Source organism: Diabrotica virgifera, chromosome 3 (assembly GCF_917563875.1).
Source record: "Diabrotica virgifera virgifera chromosome 3, PGI_DIABVI_V3a".
Taxonomy (NCBI): Eukaryota; Metazoa; Arthropoda; class Insecta; order Coleoptera; family Chrysomelidae; genus Diabrotica; species Diabrotica virgifera.
In genome coordinates, this window is record NC_065445.1 from 142,985,909 (window position 1) to 143,003,704 (window position 17,796).

The 17,796-nt window shown below is 32.3% G+C and overlaps 1 protein-coding gene across 1 annotated transcript; it reads left to right on the forward strand.

Moving 5' to 3' along the window:
• The first annotated feature begins 1,801 nt into the window (after positions 1-1,801).
• Positions 1,802-17,347, forward strand: LOC114333436 (protein unc-119 homolog). The gene is made up of 3 exons (XM_028283304.2): positions 1,802-2,404; positions 4,679-4,851; positions 8,110-17,347. Exons 1-3 carry the CDS (start codon positions 2,058-2,060, stop codon positions 8,226-8,228), a joined length of 639 nt encoding a protein of 212 aa, XP_028139105.1. The 5' UTR covers positions 1,802-2,057; the 3' UTR covers positions 8,229-17,347.
• Positions 17,348-17,796: the final 449 nt, after the last annotated feature.

A 17,796-nucleotide genomic window follows, 5' to 3' on the forward strand; every position in this document is an offset into this window, starting at 1 on the left:
AAATTCCAAATGGAATACTTTAACGTGAAATAACCAAAAATGAAGCACATTTCGGGGAAAACTCATTACAACTTATTTAAATTATTTAAAAAAAGCTTCATTTTTGTTTTATAAAAAAATTTCTAGCATCAAAAGTAAACAAGTTACGCTCAAAATAAAGTTAGTCCCTTTTTGTTTTGGTAAAAAAATCGAGAAAATCACCCCCTAATTAGTATCTTAAATGAACTTAATCGTTACGACTTCACAAGTTTCTTGACTCGTGTATGTATTGTTTATATGATCTGTAAGTTCCACAGAAAATCTGTAACAGAAAAACAAAAAAATGCATGATATTCAGAAAAGCAATGCTGACTTTTTTTGTTTTTCAAGATTTTTGGTATCTCTAACAATTTTTAAGTTATTTTGAAAAAAAAAACATATTTTTCAAAATTAAAATTTTTAAAAATTTTACTTTGAAACCAAATTTTTTCAAAAATAAGCACTTTGAATCAATGAAACTTACAGATCATATAAACACAACATAAGTAAAATCATTTGTGGAGCGGTAACGATTAATTTCATTTAAGTTGCTAATAGGGGGTGGTCTTCCCGATTTTTTTTGCCAAAACAAAAGGGACCAACTTTATTTTGAGCGTAACTTGCTTAAATTTAATGCTAGAAACTTTTTGTAAAAACAGAAATAAAGCTTTTTTTAAACACTTTAAAAAAGTTTTAAGGGGTTTCCCCAAAAAGTGCTTAATTTTTTGGATATTTCACGTCGAAATATTCTATTTGAAATTTGGTGAATATGAATCTATTTTTCATTGGCTATAACTCTGGTTCTACGAGATCCAGAGACCTAAAGGCCGCGTCTCACCATCAAATAATTTGATCAAACAGTTTGAGCAAACTTGACGTACTTGAGGAAGTACGTCAAAGTGACGTCACAATTGCAGTTTTTTTTAATTCTAAAAATCTGTGCTCTCACTATCAGTCTAGTTTGATCAAATTTTTTGTATTGAGTTGTCTAACTTGTTTGTACTTTATTTAAAATTAAAATTTTTCATTATTATCCACAATGAACACTCAGGATGTGACGTCACTAACTGTCACTTTCAGTTTGCTCAAACCAGTTTGATGAAATTATTTGATGGTGGGACGCGGTCTTAACGCGTACACCATTTTTTTACTTTTTTATAGGCTATATTTTTGCTAAGAAAGTTTTTTTCGACAAAATACTTACTTTTTGAGTTATTTGCGAAAAACCGTCTAAAAATGTGGTTATTTTGTTGAAAGATTCACTCGCAAATAACTCGAAAAGTGTTGACTTGGCGAAAGAGCTCTATAGAACAAAAGTTATTTAAAATTAGTCAGTTTACCCATTTCCGGACTTATTTTGGACATATATTTTTTCACCCCCGATAGGGGGTGAAAGTCACCCCCAGGGCAAAAGCACACATCGGCACAATATCACTTTTTTTCTTTGACATGTAAGCTTTACGTATTCCAAATTTCATGTCAATCCAAGCGGTTCTTTAAAATTTAGAGCAAAAACCGTGAAAGAATGTACTATTAAAGCGTCGCATGTGGCTCGCTAGCCGCAGCCGCATGTTGCCCCTGTGTGCCCCTGGACCCCTGGACTATAGTCATAGATAAATAAATAATAATATATATAATACGTATTACCGGTATGGACTATAGTACCAAAGAATACTCCATCCTTGGATGGAGTATTCTTTGATAGTACTTAATATGAGCGCCTGCGCCTATGGTATGGTAAGGACAAAAAATCTTCTTTTTTACCTTTTTGGCCTCGCAATTGTAGTATATTAGTTTTTCAATGAAACACAAATTTGATTGGATGTTTTCTATTGATTTTTTATAATTAACCAATAACACTCGAACTATTTCAAAGTCATTAAATTGAAATGTATACAAATATAAACGCGAATTTGTTTTAACGTGTGTCACGTTTGTGTATCGACTTTTTATTTTGATTTATCCCTGTCAAAGAGGTCGTTTTTTTTGTATGTTTTATAGATAAATAGCTTCATAAATAAAGTTAAATTTTTACAATTATGAGTGTCTTACGAGAAAAAGTCGACACTATTAACAACAAGCCATTACCTCAATTAGAATCGAAAGTTATTTCACCAGAGGAAGTGTTGAAATTAACAAAAATTACTGATACCTATTTGTGTGATCCCGATGCAAACATATATGATATTGACTTTACAAGGTTTAAGTTACGGGATTTAGAAAGTGGGGCAATACTTTTTGAAATTGCTAAACCATTGCCAGAAAGTGTTGAGGACGGTGGGGATAAACATATTGAAAATGAGGAGATATTGGATCCAAATGCTGGGCGATTTGTTCGATATCAGTTTACCCCTCAATTCTTAAAATTAGCAACTGTTGGAGCAACGTGAGTATACGGTCCTTTAAGTTATTCATTCATTCATGAAGCATTACAATCCCTAGGGATTAGGTATAACTAACGCCACGGCCTTCAAAATCTTATTCTTAGGCAAGGTGGATCATTTCTCTATGTCATTTATAGCTTGGTATGTCCTTAACATTCATGTTGTTCTGAAGCTATTTCCTTGTGGCATTTTTATGATTAATTATTTATATGAAGGATATTCTTGAGTTGGGGTTAATTTCATGTAATCGAATGAACTATCTTTCAGTAAGTCGTCCCAGGAACGCAACTCATAAATATTGGCAATATCATTTTAAAGTCTCCTACTTTAAAATGTATAATATATGTCTGAATTGCCAATATAAATGAGTGAGATTAAATAAATTATTAGAAGAATTTTTTTTGCTTAGCAACAACACTTTAGTTTATTTTAGTAATATTTTGTATTTTGACAACGGCACCCGATTTGGGCGTCGAAACGTTAATAAAATTATTTTTTTCATTTTAATTGTGGCTTATTTCCCATATAAATAATTAATCTTAACATTCATTATTCATGATTCTTATATCTTCTTCAACATCATCCAGCCATCTTCTTCTAGGTCTTCCTCTACACATTGGCCATAGTGGTGTCCAGTTAGTTATCCTTCCCAACATATCCGAGTGTCAATATCTTTGTATATCTCCTATCCATTCTAAGCGAAGAGATTTTACGTATTTGAATATATTTTCCCCTTTAATTGTTCTTCATTTTCGGCATTTGTTTTCATTCTTATTTTTCCATCTCTTGTTACATTGTGGCCCAGTATCGTTCTCATTATTTTTCTTTCAAATTTCAGAAGACTGTCTTCCTCTTTTTTGTTAATTGTTGTTGTTTCCATCCCAACAATAGGTCTTATTAACCCCCTAGTGCCCGAATTTTTTTAGTGCCACTACCAAATTTCTCACTAAACTGAAAATTACGGTGTAAAAATTTGTCTCATTGGCCAAATTTTTAACAGTCGATGCTTATCTGATCTACTAACTATAAAATACGGAAATAGTAAGTCTGGAAAAACTTTTATTATGGTCCGCCTTGAGGCGGACTAGGGCACTAGAGAAATTAAGGTCGTGTATAGGTCCATCTTTGTTCTCTTTCTTAGAGTCTTGCTTCTCAGCAGATTTCTATTCATTCCATATGTTTTTTTCTTTCAGAATTCTTTTCTCTATTCTCTCTTTTCTGTTTTTTTTTGTGCAGGTTCTAAAGTGCCATCTTTGTCTTTGCCATGATAACTAGATTGTCTGCATATGCTATTACTTACTTGAAGTTGATCTATAACGTTTTTGTTCGCGAAGTTTGTCCTGCTTATTATTACTTCGAATATCAGGTTAAAAAGTGTCAGGAGATGGAGTCACCTTGTTTCACGCCTTTGTTCCCTTTAGTTATACTTGTTAATTTTATTAAATGTATTTAAAACCAGATATTCCTTATAAAGCTTGCTAATAATGTATACTTTTTGGATGGTTATTTTGAAATACAAATGAATTCTTCTTGTGCCATTTTCTAACGAAGGTTGCGATCACTTCTTTAAACTCGTCTCTATCTTTTGCAATGTGAAATATCTGTTCAACACAAGGTTAGTCCAATCTCTGATATTCTTCAGCCAAGATTTCTTGTTTCTTCTCAAGCTTTTTTTCCTTCTGCTCTTCCTTGGATGATGACCTGTAGCACAGAGTATATTTATCGTTTCGAAGTAGGTGGCCCAGATACGATGTTTTTCTTATTTTAATTGTGTTCATAAGCTTTCTGTCATGCCCAATTCATCTCAACACTACTTCGTTTGAGACTTTTATATAGCCACATTTCGAATGCCTCAAATTTTTTTACAGGCTTTCAGAGTCCAAGCTTCTACCCCGTATAGTAGTTGTGACCAAACATAACATTCAACAAACCTCAATCTGATGGCCATACTCAATTTCTTATTTGTAAACACTGACTTATATTTGATAAATGAATGGTGGGCTACAACAATGTTGTAAGCGACAGAATTAAGATTATGCAGGAGATGAAAAAAACTTATTGACAAGTCATTTATGACAATACAGATACTAATATTGCGGTAGGAAAAACTCGGGGAAGGTAAAATTTTTTTAGCCTGATTGAAAGATGCTCGCATTGGTCATTGGATATACAATAATATTGCATTAATACCTCACTTTGACCCAATCTGTCGCTTACAACGTTGTTGTAGCCCACCATTCAAATAATAAATGACTTATTATTTATTTATATTCTAGGGTTGAGTTTACGGTTGGCAGTAAACCTGTCAACAATTTTAGGATGATTGAACGGCACTTTTTCAGAGATAAACTATTGAAAACGTTTGATTTTGAATTTGGATTTTGTATACCATACTCTAGAAACACATGTGAACATATTTATGAATTCCCTTCATTAGCTCCTGAACTAGGTAAGTTCAACACCAGTATACATACAATCAATAGGTGATATGTATATATATATACAGTAAGCGCCACCCTACTATATACATAGGAACATTGAGCTATTACAGTCCTGGACCCTTCACTTGTCGCAATTTTTATTTTTATGTCTAGTGACATTTGTGACTTCAGAAAAGTATAGAAATTGAATATTAACATAGAAAGTTGACAAATAATAGTATACTGAATTCGCTCTACTGAGATTCACTTTGACACATTTAGAATAGGAAACATACAACACAAAAATTCCTACCTCACACTATTAACTGCTAAAATCAACTTAATCTTTCATTAAAAAAACTTGGACTTAAAACGGACTACTTTAGACAAAACTTGACTCCACATGTTTTTAACATTGGATTTTAGGGTCTCTAGCCACATCTATGCACCAAAGTCTTTACTAACGCAAGCAAATGAGTTTACACTTTCATGCATACCAGAGAGAGAGAGAGAGAGAGAGAGAGAGAGAGAGAGAGACATACTTTATTGATACAATGTACCAAAAGGCCATCGACCGAAGTCTTTCAGCCAATTTACACAATTAATATACATTATTACAATATATGTTTTTTGTTAATATTAATACAATACAATAATTAAAAAAAAAAAAATATTTGTATGTGGCGGTAATCACAATATCACTGACAATTAGTTACAATACAGATGATGATTTGAATAGAGTTGTTTATTGTCTTGATGTGTAGCAGATTTCTTCAAAAAGAGTTCTTCCTGGATATCTACGGGCACTGTCCTCTGGTATCTTCACAATGTGGGGCTCAATCAAATTTTTGTTATTGTCATTAATAAAGAGATATTTAAACAGCTTATTGAGTCTCTCATTAATAGGTTCAATTCCAGTTTCCTCGTACAGCATTCTGTTGGATGGATTGTGAAGTGGATTATCAGGATGACGCATTCTAGTAATTTGTCGAAGGCTAGTTGTTTCAGCCACTTTTATATTATTTTTGGCAGGGCCTTTAGAATTATAGAAAATTGCAGAACCATACTCAAGCATGGGCCTGCAAATCATTTTATAAATATTGGCTGCTGTTCGTAATTCCCTCATTCTTGTATGTTAAACTTCTGAAGTGTTTTGCTCTAGTTATAATTTTCCTTTTTATAACTGCTGTGTGGTGGTTGAACGTCAATTTGTTATCTATTTCTATTCCCAAATACTTAACAGTTTGGGAGGGTTTAATAATATTGTCGCATATGTTTATAGTTGGTGAGTGATCTTGGATTCTATGGTTAAATATTATTAGTTTTGTTTTAGAAGGATTTATTGTTAATCTCCATTTATTCATCCAAGATATTGTGTCATCCACCTGCCTCTGCAATAAGTCCATTGTTTTTATTAAATTTTTTCCATATGATATCACTGCAGTGTCATCAGCAAATTGTAGCAAATTAGTGTTGGTTAGTCTATTGTCGCATACCATTTTTGGCATTTTTGAAAAAAAAATGAGTTAAAACCTTCATGCACTAATAGCTTCAATTGTAAGTTAATATTTACATTTACCACAGATATAATTATTAGAAATAGTGGGAGTGTCTACTAATCTCATAAAATTTTTTCTACAAAAAGTTTTATTTCTACAAAATATTTTTATTTTGTACAATAAATAATTTTCTCATTTGTTATCAATACATTATAATGGTGTAAATAAATAATTATTGATTGGCGTAAGGTTTATGTTATTTTTATGTCTGTTTACTATTAATTATATTGGCTATGAGCAGGTGCGTTGGTTGTGTAGTAATTTCCAGTCACTTCTGACAACTGAAATTCCCAAAAAAGAAATTACTAACGTCAGTGTCAAAGTGAATCTCGATAGCGCGAATTCAGTATATCAGCTGTATTAAATACAGCTGATCTAATTTTTACGTTTATAGTTGACATCTTGTTAAAGTTGTAAAATTTTTAAAGTATTGTAATATTCTTGGTATTTGATTAAATATTTTAAAGCAGAGTAACAATACTATTAAGTAATGTATTTTTTGTACGGAAAAACAATCATTTCGAATAGTTTCTTGGCAGTAACATGACAGAGATGAAAGTCACATCTGAGAACGGACTGGATTAGCCCATAAGCATAACAATTAGGTACCCACCCATGTATCTAGTAGGGTGGTGCTTACTGTATGTATTTTAATTGTCAAGTTAATAATTAACATAGACAGACATGGGTGCTGCCAGGATTATTTTTAGGGAGGTGCGTCTGCATCTATGCATACTACACCCATGGACCAAAATATATAACTTAAAATAATAATGAAATATGTTGTTAAACTTATTATTTACAGAGATGAGACCAGAATTAAGTTATGATAGCCAAATGGTCAAAATTCGTCTACAGAAAAGTTGGCGAACAGTATGTCAGTTGTAACCTCATACAGAGGGTTAGTTTTTGTGTTAGCAGTATAATACTATGCACCAGTTTAGCTATGGAAGGCCATACCAAAATTTTGGAGGTGATTGGACAAATGACAGCTAACATGTAGATTGAAAACATTTTGGATTTTTTCATTGTGTTATAGATTTCCCAATTACAAAAAGATGGCAGAGTAGAAGATGGCAAAACCTGTTGTGTTCAGAAAACTTTAAATACCTAACTCTGATATCTTAAAAAATTTCACTTACAAACTTAAAACTTTAACTGATATTCAAGCTCTACGAAAAGTGACTCCTTTTATTAACTCTAAATTGAAGCTGTTAGTGCATGAAGGTGTCAAGTTATTTTTTAACAATTTTGAGATATCATGGGTTAACACTTTCTTGCTCGGACTACTTTAGACAAAACTTGACTCGACATGTTTTTAACATTGGATTTTAGGGTCTCTAGCCACATCTATGCACCAAAGTCTTTACTAACGCAAGCAAATGAGTTTACACTTTCATGCATACCATTTTTGAAAAAAAAAATGAGTTAAAACCTTCATGCACTAATAGCTTCAATTGTAAGTTAATATTTACATTTACCACAGATAGTTTATCTTATAAATGCTCTCCTGTAAATTAAGCGAAACTCAATATATCAAGTTATGGTTTAGTTCCACAGATATATTAAAACAGGAATGGGAATGATTCTTTTGAAAATAATGATACTTTCAAAAATCGTCATTGAACTGTTTACTATGTACATCGTTTAGTTTTATACTGTATATAGTAGCTTGACAGTATTTTGTTTTAGTTTTCTTATCGACTTTACATTTTGTCTTTTTTTTAGTTAATGAAATGATAGAGAACCCTTTTGAAACAAGATCGGACTCCTTTTATTTTGTGGACAATTGTCTTATAATGCATAATAAGGCTGACTATGCTTATAATGGTGGTATGTCAACATAGCAGTAAATTTTGTATACAGGGTTTTTAAACACAATAATTTTGTCTAAATTTTTGACGTTTGAGATAAATTTACACTACAAGTAAGTTTAAGCAATCATGTAAGTTAATAATATGGGCACAGGAAAATTTCTTGGAAACATTACATGATCAAGAATGCTGTCACTGTCTATAAAACTCATGAATGCCAATTTAAATCTATGTTTTTTTATAAGAATGGGCATTGTAAGTGTTTGGAGAAAACATTTGATAAGAACATAGTATGAAACTATTAAAAACCTTTAAAATTCACAAATTTACAATTCAAAATATCATGTTTTTTTATTTTATGGTAAAATTACATTTCAAATTATTTTATTGCAATAGAAGTAAAGTAAAACGTTCTTATTCTTAATATGCACATGGTACGGCAATAGCATTATGTCTATTGTAATTTATTATAAAGGGTCACTGTAATGTTAGTGGAATAGTAGGGGAGACCGGGGCTAGTTGTCACACTTTTTGGTTCTGGCTCTGTAACTCAGACACATTTTATTTTTTTTTAAACCAAACTTTCTCCAACCAATGTGTGACATGTGTGATTTGTGTGACAACATGCCCCTAGATGGGGCATGTTGTCACAGTACCTGGGGAAAATTGTCACAGGATTACAAAAATAAAGTAAATAAGAAATAGAACGATTTTATTCAAATAAGAACTCACAAACTTAGAAAGAACTACATATCATCCTCAATGGCGGTTCTAGACCAAAAAAACTGGGGGGGGGAGGGCAAGTCACAATAGATTTTGAGTGACCGGTTTACAAAAGTGATTATAGTACAAAAAGTCCTGTAAAAACTGCCCCCTGCCCCGGGCTAGAACCGCCACTGATCGCCCTCCGAGTTACAATAATTGTGGCACACATAAAATTCGTTTCCATTGGTGCAGTCTGTATGTGTCCATTGTTTGCATGCTATACATTGGATCTAACGTTCAATAGAAGCACTATAAACTTAAGAAGTAAGAAGAATTTCTTACTTCAATAGGTGTTAAACCAAAGTACATATCAGAAGCTTTTTTCAAATATTTTTCTAGTTCGATTTCTTCCCTCTCACAGAACACGAGTCGAGATTTTTTGTATTCCATTTGGACAGTTCTATTGGTCTCTGGCGTTCTTTTGATAAATCTTGTTAAACTCCGATAATGTATACCGTGCAGCTTTCCTAAAAGATATTATATGTTCCTAATTTTTTATAGCTTCTGCTGCTCTCAAGAAAACATCCAAAAGTACTCGATGGGTCTTTCGCTTGTATGTTCTAACCATCTGAAAGTAATTAGGTATCAAAAGCAATAACAATTGTTTATTACATTATATGTAACATATTAAGTTTTACTGAGCTGCTACCAAAAGCAGAGTCTGAGCAATAATTATGTTATTTGTAATACGGATTATAGTCTCAGAACGGCAACACTATCGTTGTGTAAGCAACTAGGTAGGTAACTATAAAACAATCATGTTAATCCCGTAGGCATTAAATCGCTTATTCACAAATACGTGTACTTTTGACAAATCCATAAATGATTTACCCTTTATTCTGCACCAATCTAACTTGATTTTAATACGTTCTAAAATCATTTCAACAAATTTAAATGCTGCGGAGCAAGTTGTCACAGTGACATCTTGCCCCGTAAAATTTGTGACAACTAGCCCCACATAAGCTTCCGTAACTGAATGTCAAATCAAAAATATTCAAATGAATAAATATATTAAAATATGCCTACATGCTAGTCTACAAGATTGACAGTACCCTTTAAAATATATTTTTCTTTCCTTGGTTTCACAAATTTACTCACAGAACGAGATGATTGAATATTCAAAATTTTACATGAGAAGCGCCAAAACACATTTACACAAATAAGAGAAATAATTACTGGCCGATCTCTGAAATATTTTGTGTGGAATTGGTGATTAATAAGACCTTTCGACTGTAGATGGCACAGCGTGTTAATTTCACAAATTTGGTAAAAATCGGCATTGTGACAACTTATCCCTGTGACAACTAGTCCCGGTCTCCCCTACACCAGAGCGAATTTTTGGATGTGAGAGGTGGCATTCAGATTTTTACAGAAAAGTTATATGATAACTTCAGTAATAATAATTGACTTATGCTACCTCTCAAATATGCCCGGAACATTAATAAAAAAATAAAAATATTTAAAAATTGTAAAAATATAATTTTTTTTACTTTCTTTGCTTATAACTTTAAAATGATTAATTTTGGTGCAAAGTCGTAGCGAAATAAAATAAATATAATTAAATTTTCTATGAGATAAGACTATTTATATATTTGTCTTAATTTATTATCTTTGCTGAAAAGTAGCAATAAATACAAAAAAGGGGAAAACAAGCATGTTCTTATTCAATGTTTTTCAACAACTTAAATATAAGTCTATTTTTCACTCAAAAAGGAACTATTTTCAGTTTGATCTGTCTTGCAGTGTATATAATAATAGGTAATCAGCTAATTCTTTTATTCCTCACCAAATCAATGAAAGTCAGCATAATTTTACAGTTTTGGATCCCAGAAATATTTTATTTATCGAAAATGTTCTTTGATAAACTTTCCTGTAGCCTATGGAATTATTTAAGTTACACAATTTTAAGCACAAACACTGCTTTAATAAAAGATATTCACGTGGTGCGCTTGACTAAGAGTGTTTTAGAAATTTTATGATAAATGTAGAGCTTTTATTGATAAAATACGTACTGATGACGAAACATTGTTATATTTGTTTAATCTTGAACTACTAACTCACTAAAAGATTAGTATTGCTATTTTTTAGACAATTAACATTAAATTGTCAATTCCTAGCTAGTCAAGTAGTATTGAAAGGCGAAACTTTTTCCTTCTATATTTTGTTTTACAGAAGTATCTCTCGAGTTATAGGCGAAAATATAGGCGCAAAAAGTAAAAATTTCCAATTTTTTTTCAGGTTTTGTTCAATAAAGAATTAAGCACAAGGTTTACGACTGGCGCACATCGCTATATCGAAAATTATCAACTCAGTTCAAAAGAAACAACAAAATAAAAAAATCAAATTGAATTAAAATTTGTGGTACTTTGTTTTTTAAAGTACTAAAAGCTTTTTACCATATATGTCAATGGTATTAAGGTCTGGACTTTGAGCAGACCAGTTCATTCTTGGAATATTAACATCTTCAAGATACTGTTCTACAATCCTTACCGTGTATGGTCTAGCAGTATCTTGTATTAGCAGGAAACCATTGCCAATAAACCCAGTATATGTCATCACACGATGTGAATCTCCGTGGTGTATCTGTGCCCTCTTAATTGAGACGAGATCCTCGTATGCGTCAGAAGAAATATGTGCCTAATAAATTATTGAACCACCATCAAAAGCAACCCGTTGTGATCAAGTGCAGGCAACATAACGTTCTCCAGCATTTCTGTAGACCATATTTTTACCACCTTTACCATAAATTGATATTACATACCCATCTGTAAATAATACTTTTTTCCAATCGTCTATTGTTCAATTGACTTATTCACGGCCAAATGCAAGTCTGTGTCTTTTGTGAGCAGCATTAAGTAATGGCCCCATTGCTGGAGTGCAAGGTGTCAAATCCTGTTCTCTTAACCTTCACCGAACAGCAGAAACTATGATTTTTGGTCCTTGATGAAGAAATCGTTGGTAAGTTCTTTGCTCAGTTGATGACTAACATTCAATTGTCTTGTCACATCCCTTTGGTTTGCTTCACTTTCCAGCAATGTAACAATCTAAACAGACTTTCTCGATATGTTTCCATCGTTATTAATATATACACTTCATTGTAAGGAGCCCAGTGTAATACAAAGATATCTCAGAAACTCTTTAGAACACTACAATATTTCACACAGTTCTTATAATAATCAATTCCGTGACACTTTGTTGATTCGTAAATAACCAGTTCTAAGAATTTTATGGATTAATAGGTTTTGCGAATTGCAATGGTTTCTAAAATCCATCATTTACTAAACTTTTTTCTTAATATATTTAGTGAGTTAGTAGTTTAGGAATATTTGTGTTTTTTATATTTTTTATAATAAATTGTGAAGTGGAATACAATATTTTAATATATACATATGTGATAAAAGTGTTTTAATCCAGAAATTTATGCATGAATCAAAAATTATATTGTCATTTACACGAAAATTGTAACGGTTGTACTTAAATGTTTTGTAAGTTACTTTTTAATTAATCAATTAATCAAAGCCCATTTTATGAAAAACTTTTATAAAAATTTTATATAACCCAGTTTTGAGAAAGCTCCGTTACTTCCGAACAGCGTAGGCGCAAAATTTCGGGCCGATGCTTTTTAAATGCATTCACTTTTTCCGAATCCGGAAAAAACTAATAAATATTTTTGATGGATTTCTTTTGAATGATATATTTGAAATTAAAAATCACACTCAATTTTCTCTTCTTTTTCACTCCTGTAACTTATAGACCTTATAGAAGTTTTCAGGGGCTTTCGGCGCTCGGTAATAATGTAATCTTTCATTCTGCGTTTAAATTTTTCAAAAATATTTATTAGTTTTTTCACGATTTGAAAAAAATTTGTAAAGCATTGGCACGAAATTTTGCGCCAATGCTCTTAAAAATTATACTCGATCAAACAATAACGCATAACATTTTATTTCTTTACTCATAACGATTTAGGTACCTAATATTAATTCATTTAGAGTTATGTGATTTTGGTTCACATGATAATACATTCCATTATTATAAATAAAACATATACAGTGATGAGCACACTAATAACCGGCAAAATAACGCAAAAGATGGAAAACATATTAAGTTGTGAGATAAAAAGGGATGAACTTAGTGGGGGTGTTAAATTTAGCAATAGTAACTTAAAAATTGACATTATATTGATTGTTTCCCACCTTTAGACGTATCGGAATAGTTTGAGAAATGCCACTGTCACAGTGGCAGTTTTAGTTGACACACTCCTTTGATACGTCTAAAGGTGGGAAACAATCAATATAATGTCAATGTATATATTACTATCGCTAATTTTAACACCTATACTAGTTTTATTTCTTTTTATCTCACAATTTAATATGTTTTCCACTTTTTGCGCTATTTTGCCGGTTATTAGCGCGCTCATCACTGTATACAAGTTAACCTTATGTATTACACATTGAAATACACTCATGGATAAAAATATTAAATATTTTGAAATTATTCCTCCTCTATCTTTTCTCTTTTGTAATAATGTAGTGGTGTCGGTTAATTTGTTTAACTATTTATGTCTAATTATCTCTCTCCTGTGAGTGTTATTTTGCTTCGGAGAAAAGTAACCAGTCCTGTCCCTTATTTGGTCCGACCATCGTACTGGAGATCTTCCTCTGGATCTTTTGCCCTCTACGTTGCCTTCAACTATCATTCGTTCCATGCCTTCTCTTCTTCTAGTTATATGTCCAAAATATCTCAGTATTCGCGGTGTGCAAGTACTTGGAAAGGGAAACGAGAAACGACCGTGCGCGAGTCGCGGAGAAATATTGCAACTATCTTAAATAATTCATATTGTCAATTGAAATTGTCAAATTGACGTATATTTCATACCTTCTGTCATTGACGCAGAAAAATTATATATTGCTCCACAATATTGATATGATATGCAATTTTTATATAAAGGTAAATTTATTTAATTGTATTTTGCTTGCAGTACTGCATTTTAATAACTGATTTTATTTACTACATACAATTGTTTACGTTTGCTAAACATAACCTGCATCTTATTTTTTCTTCTTATTATTTTTTTGGACTATGGTCTTGACAATTATACAGCAACCAGGACTAATATAATTGGCCAATATAATTAAAAGTGCGAATAAAAGTACAGAGCGTAGAAATAGAGGTCGCTTTGCCGAACTTGCACGGTCCCAATATTTTGGTTGATAGTTGTGGTGAGTCTAGTTTTTATGTAAAATTCTGCTAGTATTGAATTATTTGTGCGATGTGAGGTCCATGGTATGCGCAAAATTCCACAGTAGACCCACATTTCAAATGCCGTTATAAGATTCGAATCTGCTTTTTTGATTGTTCAAGTCTGTGATGCGTAGGTGGCGAAAGGAAATATTAATGCTCGAACAAGGTGTAATGTTTTGTTTTTTGTAATGACAGTGCTTTCCCATATTTTTGTGAGTTTGGCAGTTGCCGATCCGGCCATTGTGATGAGTCTACCGATCTCGTCTTCGCATCTTCCACTGTTGGAAAAGACGGAGCCTAAGTAATTAAATTGTCTGACTACTAATTTGTATCTAATTCGCTGTTGTGTCTGCGTTCGTTACGCAAGGCATTATATCACATGAAGGGTTTGGCGTTCTGACACTACTAATTTATTGATTTTTTGAAGTTATACTTCTTTAGGCGCGATTGAGAGTAAAATTTTATAATACTGCGCGCATGCGCACACAGACAGTATGGTGTTTAGATGCTAAATATTTCAAGTTATGTATAAATATATCAGTGCAAGAGAAGGTGTGAAAAGAATATATTTAGTCGAGGCATTGAAGGATTGAAGTGTCGATTTTTTTGCAGTAAGACGGATTTTAATGCGGATTGGTGCGTTGGATTCGTGAGAATGTCAGGAAATTTTGTGAACTAATGTAATGAATAGAAAATCTCAAATTGCATTTGTGCATAAGAAAAATGCATTTCAAAAGTGCATTTTGAAGGCAATTATTATGTGCAGGTACCTACATGCTTTTGTGTTTACGAATGTTTTGTATAAATGTACTTATTTACGAATGTTTCTTCTAAAATTTAGGAATGTATTAATTTTATAATACATTTAAGTATGTAGTAATTTTCTTTACAATTTTTACTTACCTATTTGTTTTTTTATACCTAATATCGCCCGTGTCTAGCAAGTGTCTGCGTATGCTAACGGTATGTGTATCTAGTTACGGGCGTGTTAGTACTTGGTTCGATTCCCCATAAGGAAAAATTTTTTGTTTATTATTAATAGTTATTGACATCTTAGACTATTATATGGACTTAAAAAATGATTAAAAATATTTAAAATAATTAATCGGGATGTTGCCCAACTATTTACCGAGTTGCAAATTTATAATAATTGCCTATTTCAAAATGCACATTTGAAATGCATTTTTCTTATGCACAAATGCAATTTCAGATTTCTTATTCATTACATTAGTTCCCAAAATTTCCTGACATTCTCACGAATCCAACGCACCAAACTGCATTAAAATCCGTCTTACTGCGCCAAAAATCGACAGTAAGTCCTTTTTTGTGCTTCAATGCCTCGACTAATTAGTGTTTTTAGTAAATATATTTATTATAATTTTTGTGTCTTTGGATTTGTCTTCCTCGGGAGTAAGATGAGTATTATTAAAACATTTTATTGTATATTTATTATACTTCACCTTATCTGTTTGTTACCGTGAATCGTCATTAGGTACGTCCGAACCGATACAGACACAGTCCTCGTAGCGTATTTGATATAGCATTCGGCTAGAGATCGAGAGGTCTTGAGTTCGAATCCGGAGCAATCCTATACTTTTTTTTATTTTTTTGAAAGCGGTAAGCACAAAATTAGTTTGGTGTTTAAAAAAAAATTAAAATAAAGTGTTTAAAGTATATTTATTTTTAAGAAATCATATAGTAGAAGTATAACTTCTTACGTGCGTACAAAGTACACACACATTCTTTTTTTTTTTTTTGTTAATGGCCATGTTCCGCGTTCGTAGCAGCTGTTGGTCGTATTATGATCTTGTAGACTTTGAATTAGAAGTTTTAATCTCATTAGATGTTGAATTGTTATTTGTACCAGACCGATATGTAATCCAGCTTCTTCAAAACTTGCGAGAAAATAATTGAATTGTGCTACCTTTTTTTATGGCAAGGAGGTGGTAAATCTTCTAAGACCGTGCCAGGCCGTGTACGGTAAAATAGAAGAGAGAAGAAATAAGGAAGTTCGTAGACAAACCGGAATGTTAAACGTTTTCGAAAGTATTACAAGACAAATACGGAATGTTGATGGGAATGTTGCAAGAATGCCCGGGAAGATCTCAAATGCGATGGCCCGACGACCTCCAAAAAACTGCGACCAATTGGATAGCAGAGGCGCTGAACAGAAATAGATAGAAGAATCTAGAGAAAGCCTAGATGATGATATTTCAATGCTAGGTTAAGTAACAATGGGGACAGCGGATTTCCCTGTCTTAGTCCAGAGTTTACGCACAAATAATTTTATTATTCACCTCCAAAAACCTGCGACCAATTGGATAGCAGAGGCGCTGAACAGAAATAGATGGAAGTATCTAGAAAAAGCCTAGATGATGATATTCCAATGCTAGGTTAAATAACAATGGGGACAACGGATTTCCCTGTCTTAGTCCAGAGTTTACGCACAAATCATTTTATATTTTCCCTTCTATTCTAACTTGTGCAAAGGAGTCATTTACACTCATTCGCGTTAGCGCAGCAAGTTTCTTAGGTCATCCCATCTCAACTATTGCTCCAAATTCTTTTCAAGCATTTGTCGAGTAGTAAATTTTATCAATTGTCAATCTTTCAGGCCTGAAGCCACACTGCTAGTCACAAACTATTTCTTCGGCGTAGTATAGTAACGTTTGTAGCAGACGTAGAGCTAGTATTTTATACATAGATTAGTGAAATTTCTCTGTAGTGGTCATTGAGTAATTTTTTCCATTTTTATGTATTGGTATAATAACGCCACACGCCACACTATTCCTTCGGCATTATTTCTTGTTCCCATGTCTTTACTATTATTTGATTCATTTTACTTATAAATTCATGTCCCTCTTTTTAATTTGGTCTGCATCAATATTGTCCTGACCCGGGATTGGTCGTTTTTAGGTTTTTTAGAGCATTACTAATTTATTCTAGGTTTGACGAGGTTATATAACTGATAGACCAAACATAACTTAGTTAACTTAAGGAAAAACGGAGCTTTATGAAACCCTAAGTATAAAATGAGCTTATGATAGATATTACCTAATCAATATAAAATTGAGCAATATAAGACTTTTAGTGATAAAGGTCAAAAATATGTAGTATCATCTAAAAATATAATTAAAAATACGTTATGGTTTTTTGTTTTCTAACAAGTTGTTCACAACCGCAACAAAGTAAGTCAGAGAATAATATGTCCCTTCTACTAATTTTGGTCTAGGGAGTTTTTTTAGTACACATGTATTTTTTAACTAAAATAACAGAGTATCCTAAACTTGGAAATGTGAATAAAAGAGTTTTATATTCACTGAGAATGCACCAGAAAAGTAAACAAACTGTAGATCACTCAAACTCGCAGATTTCAACTTGACTTTGATTACATGTAGCTATTATTGTATTTTTTTTTAATTTCTGACTCAAAAATATTCTCTCTAACAGTATATAGTACTGTCGCTAGGGGGGTAAATGGACCTCTTTATCTAGATGGACCCAAGTTTTTTTTATGTATTTTGACCCGTAGAACATGAATTTTTTGGGTAACAGTTGTTCTGGATGTCGATGAGATTGTTGTAAACAAAAAACT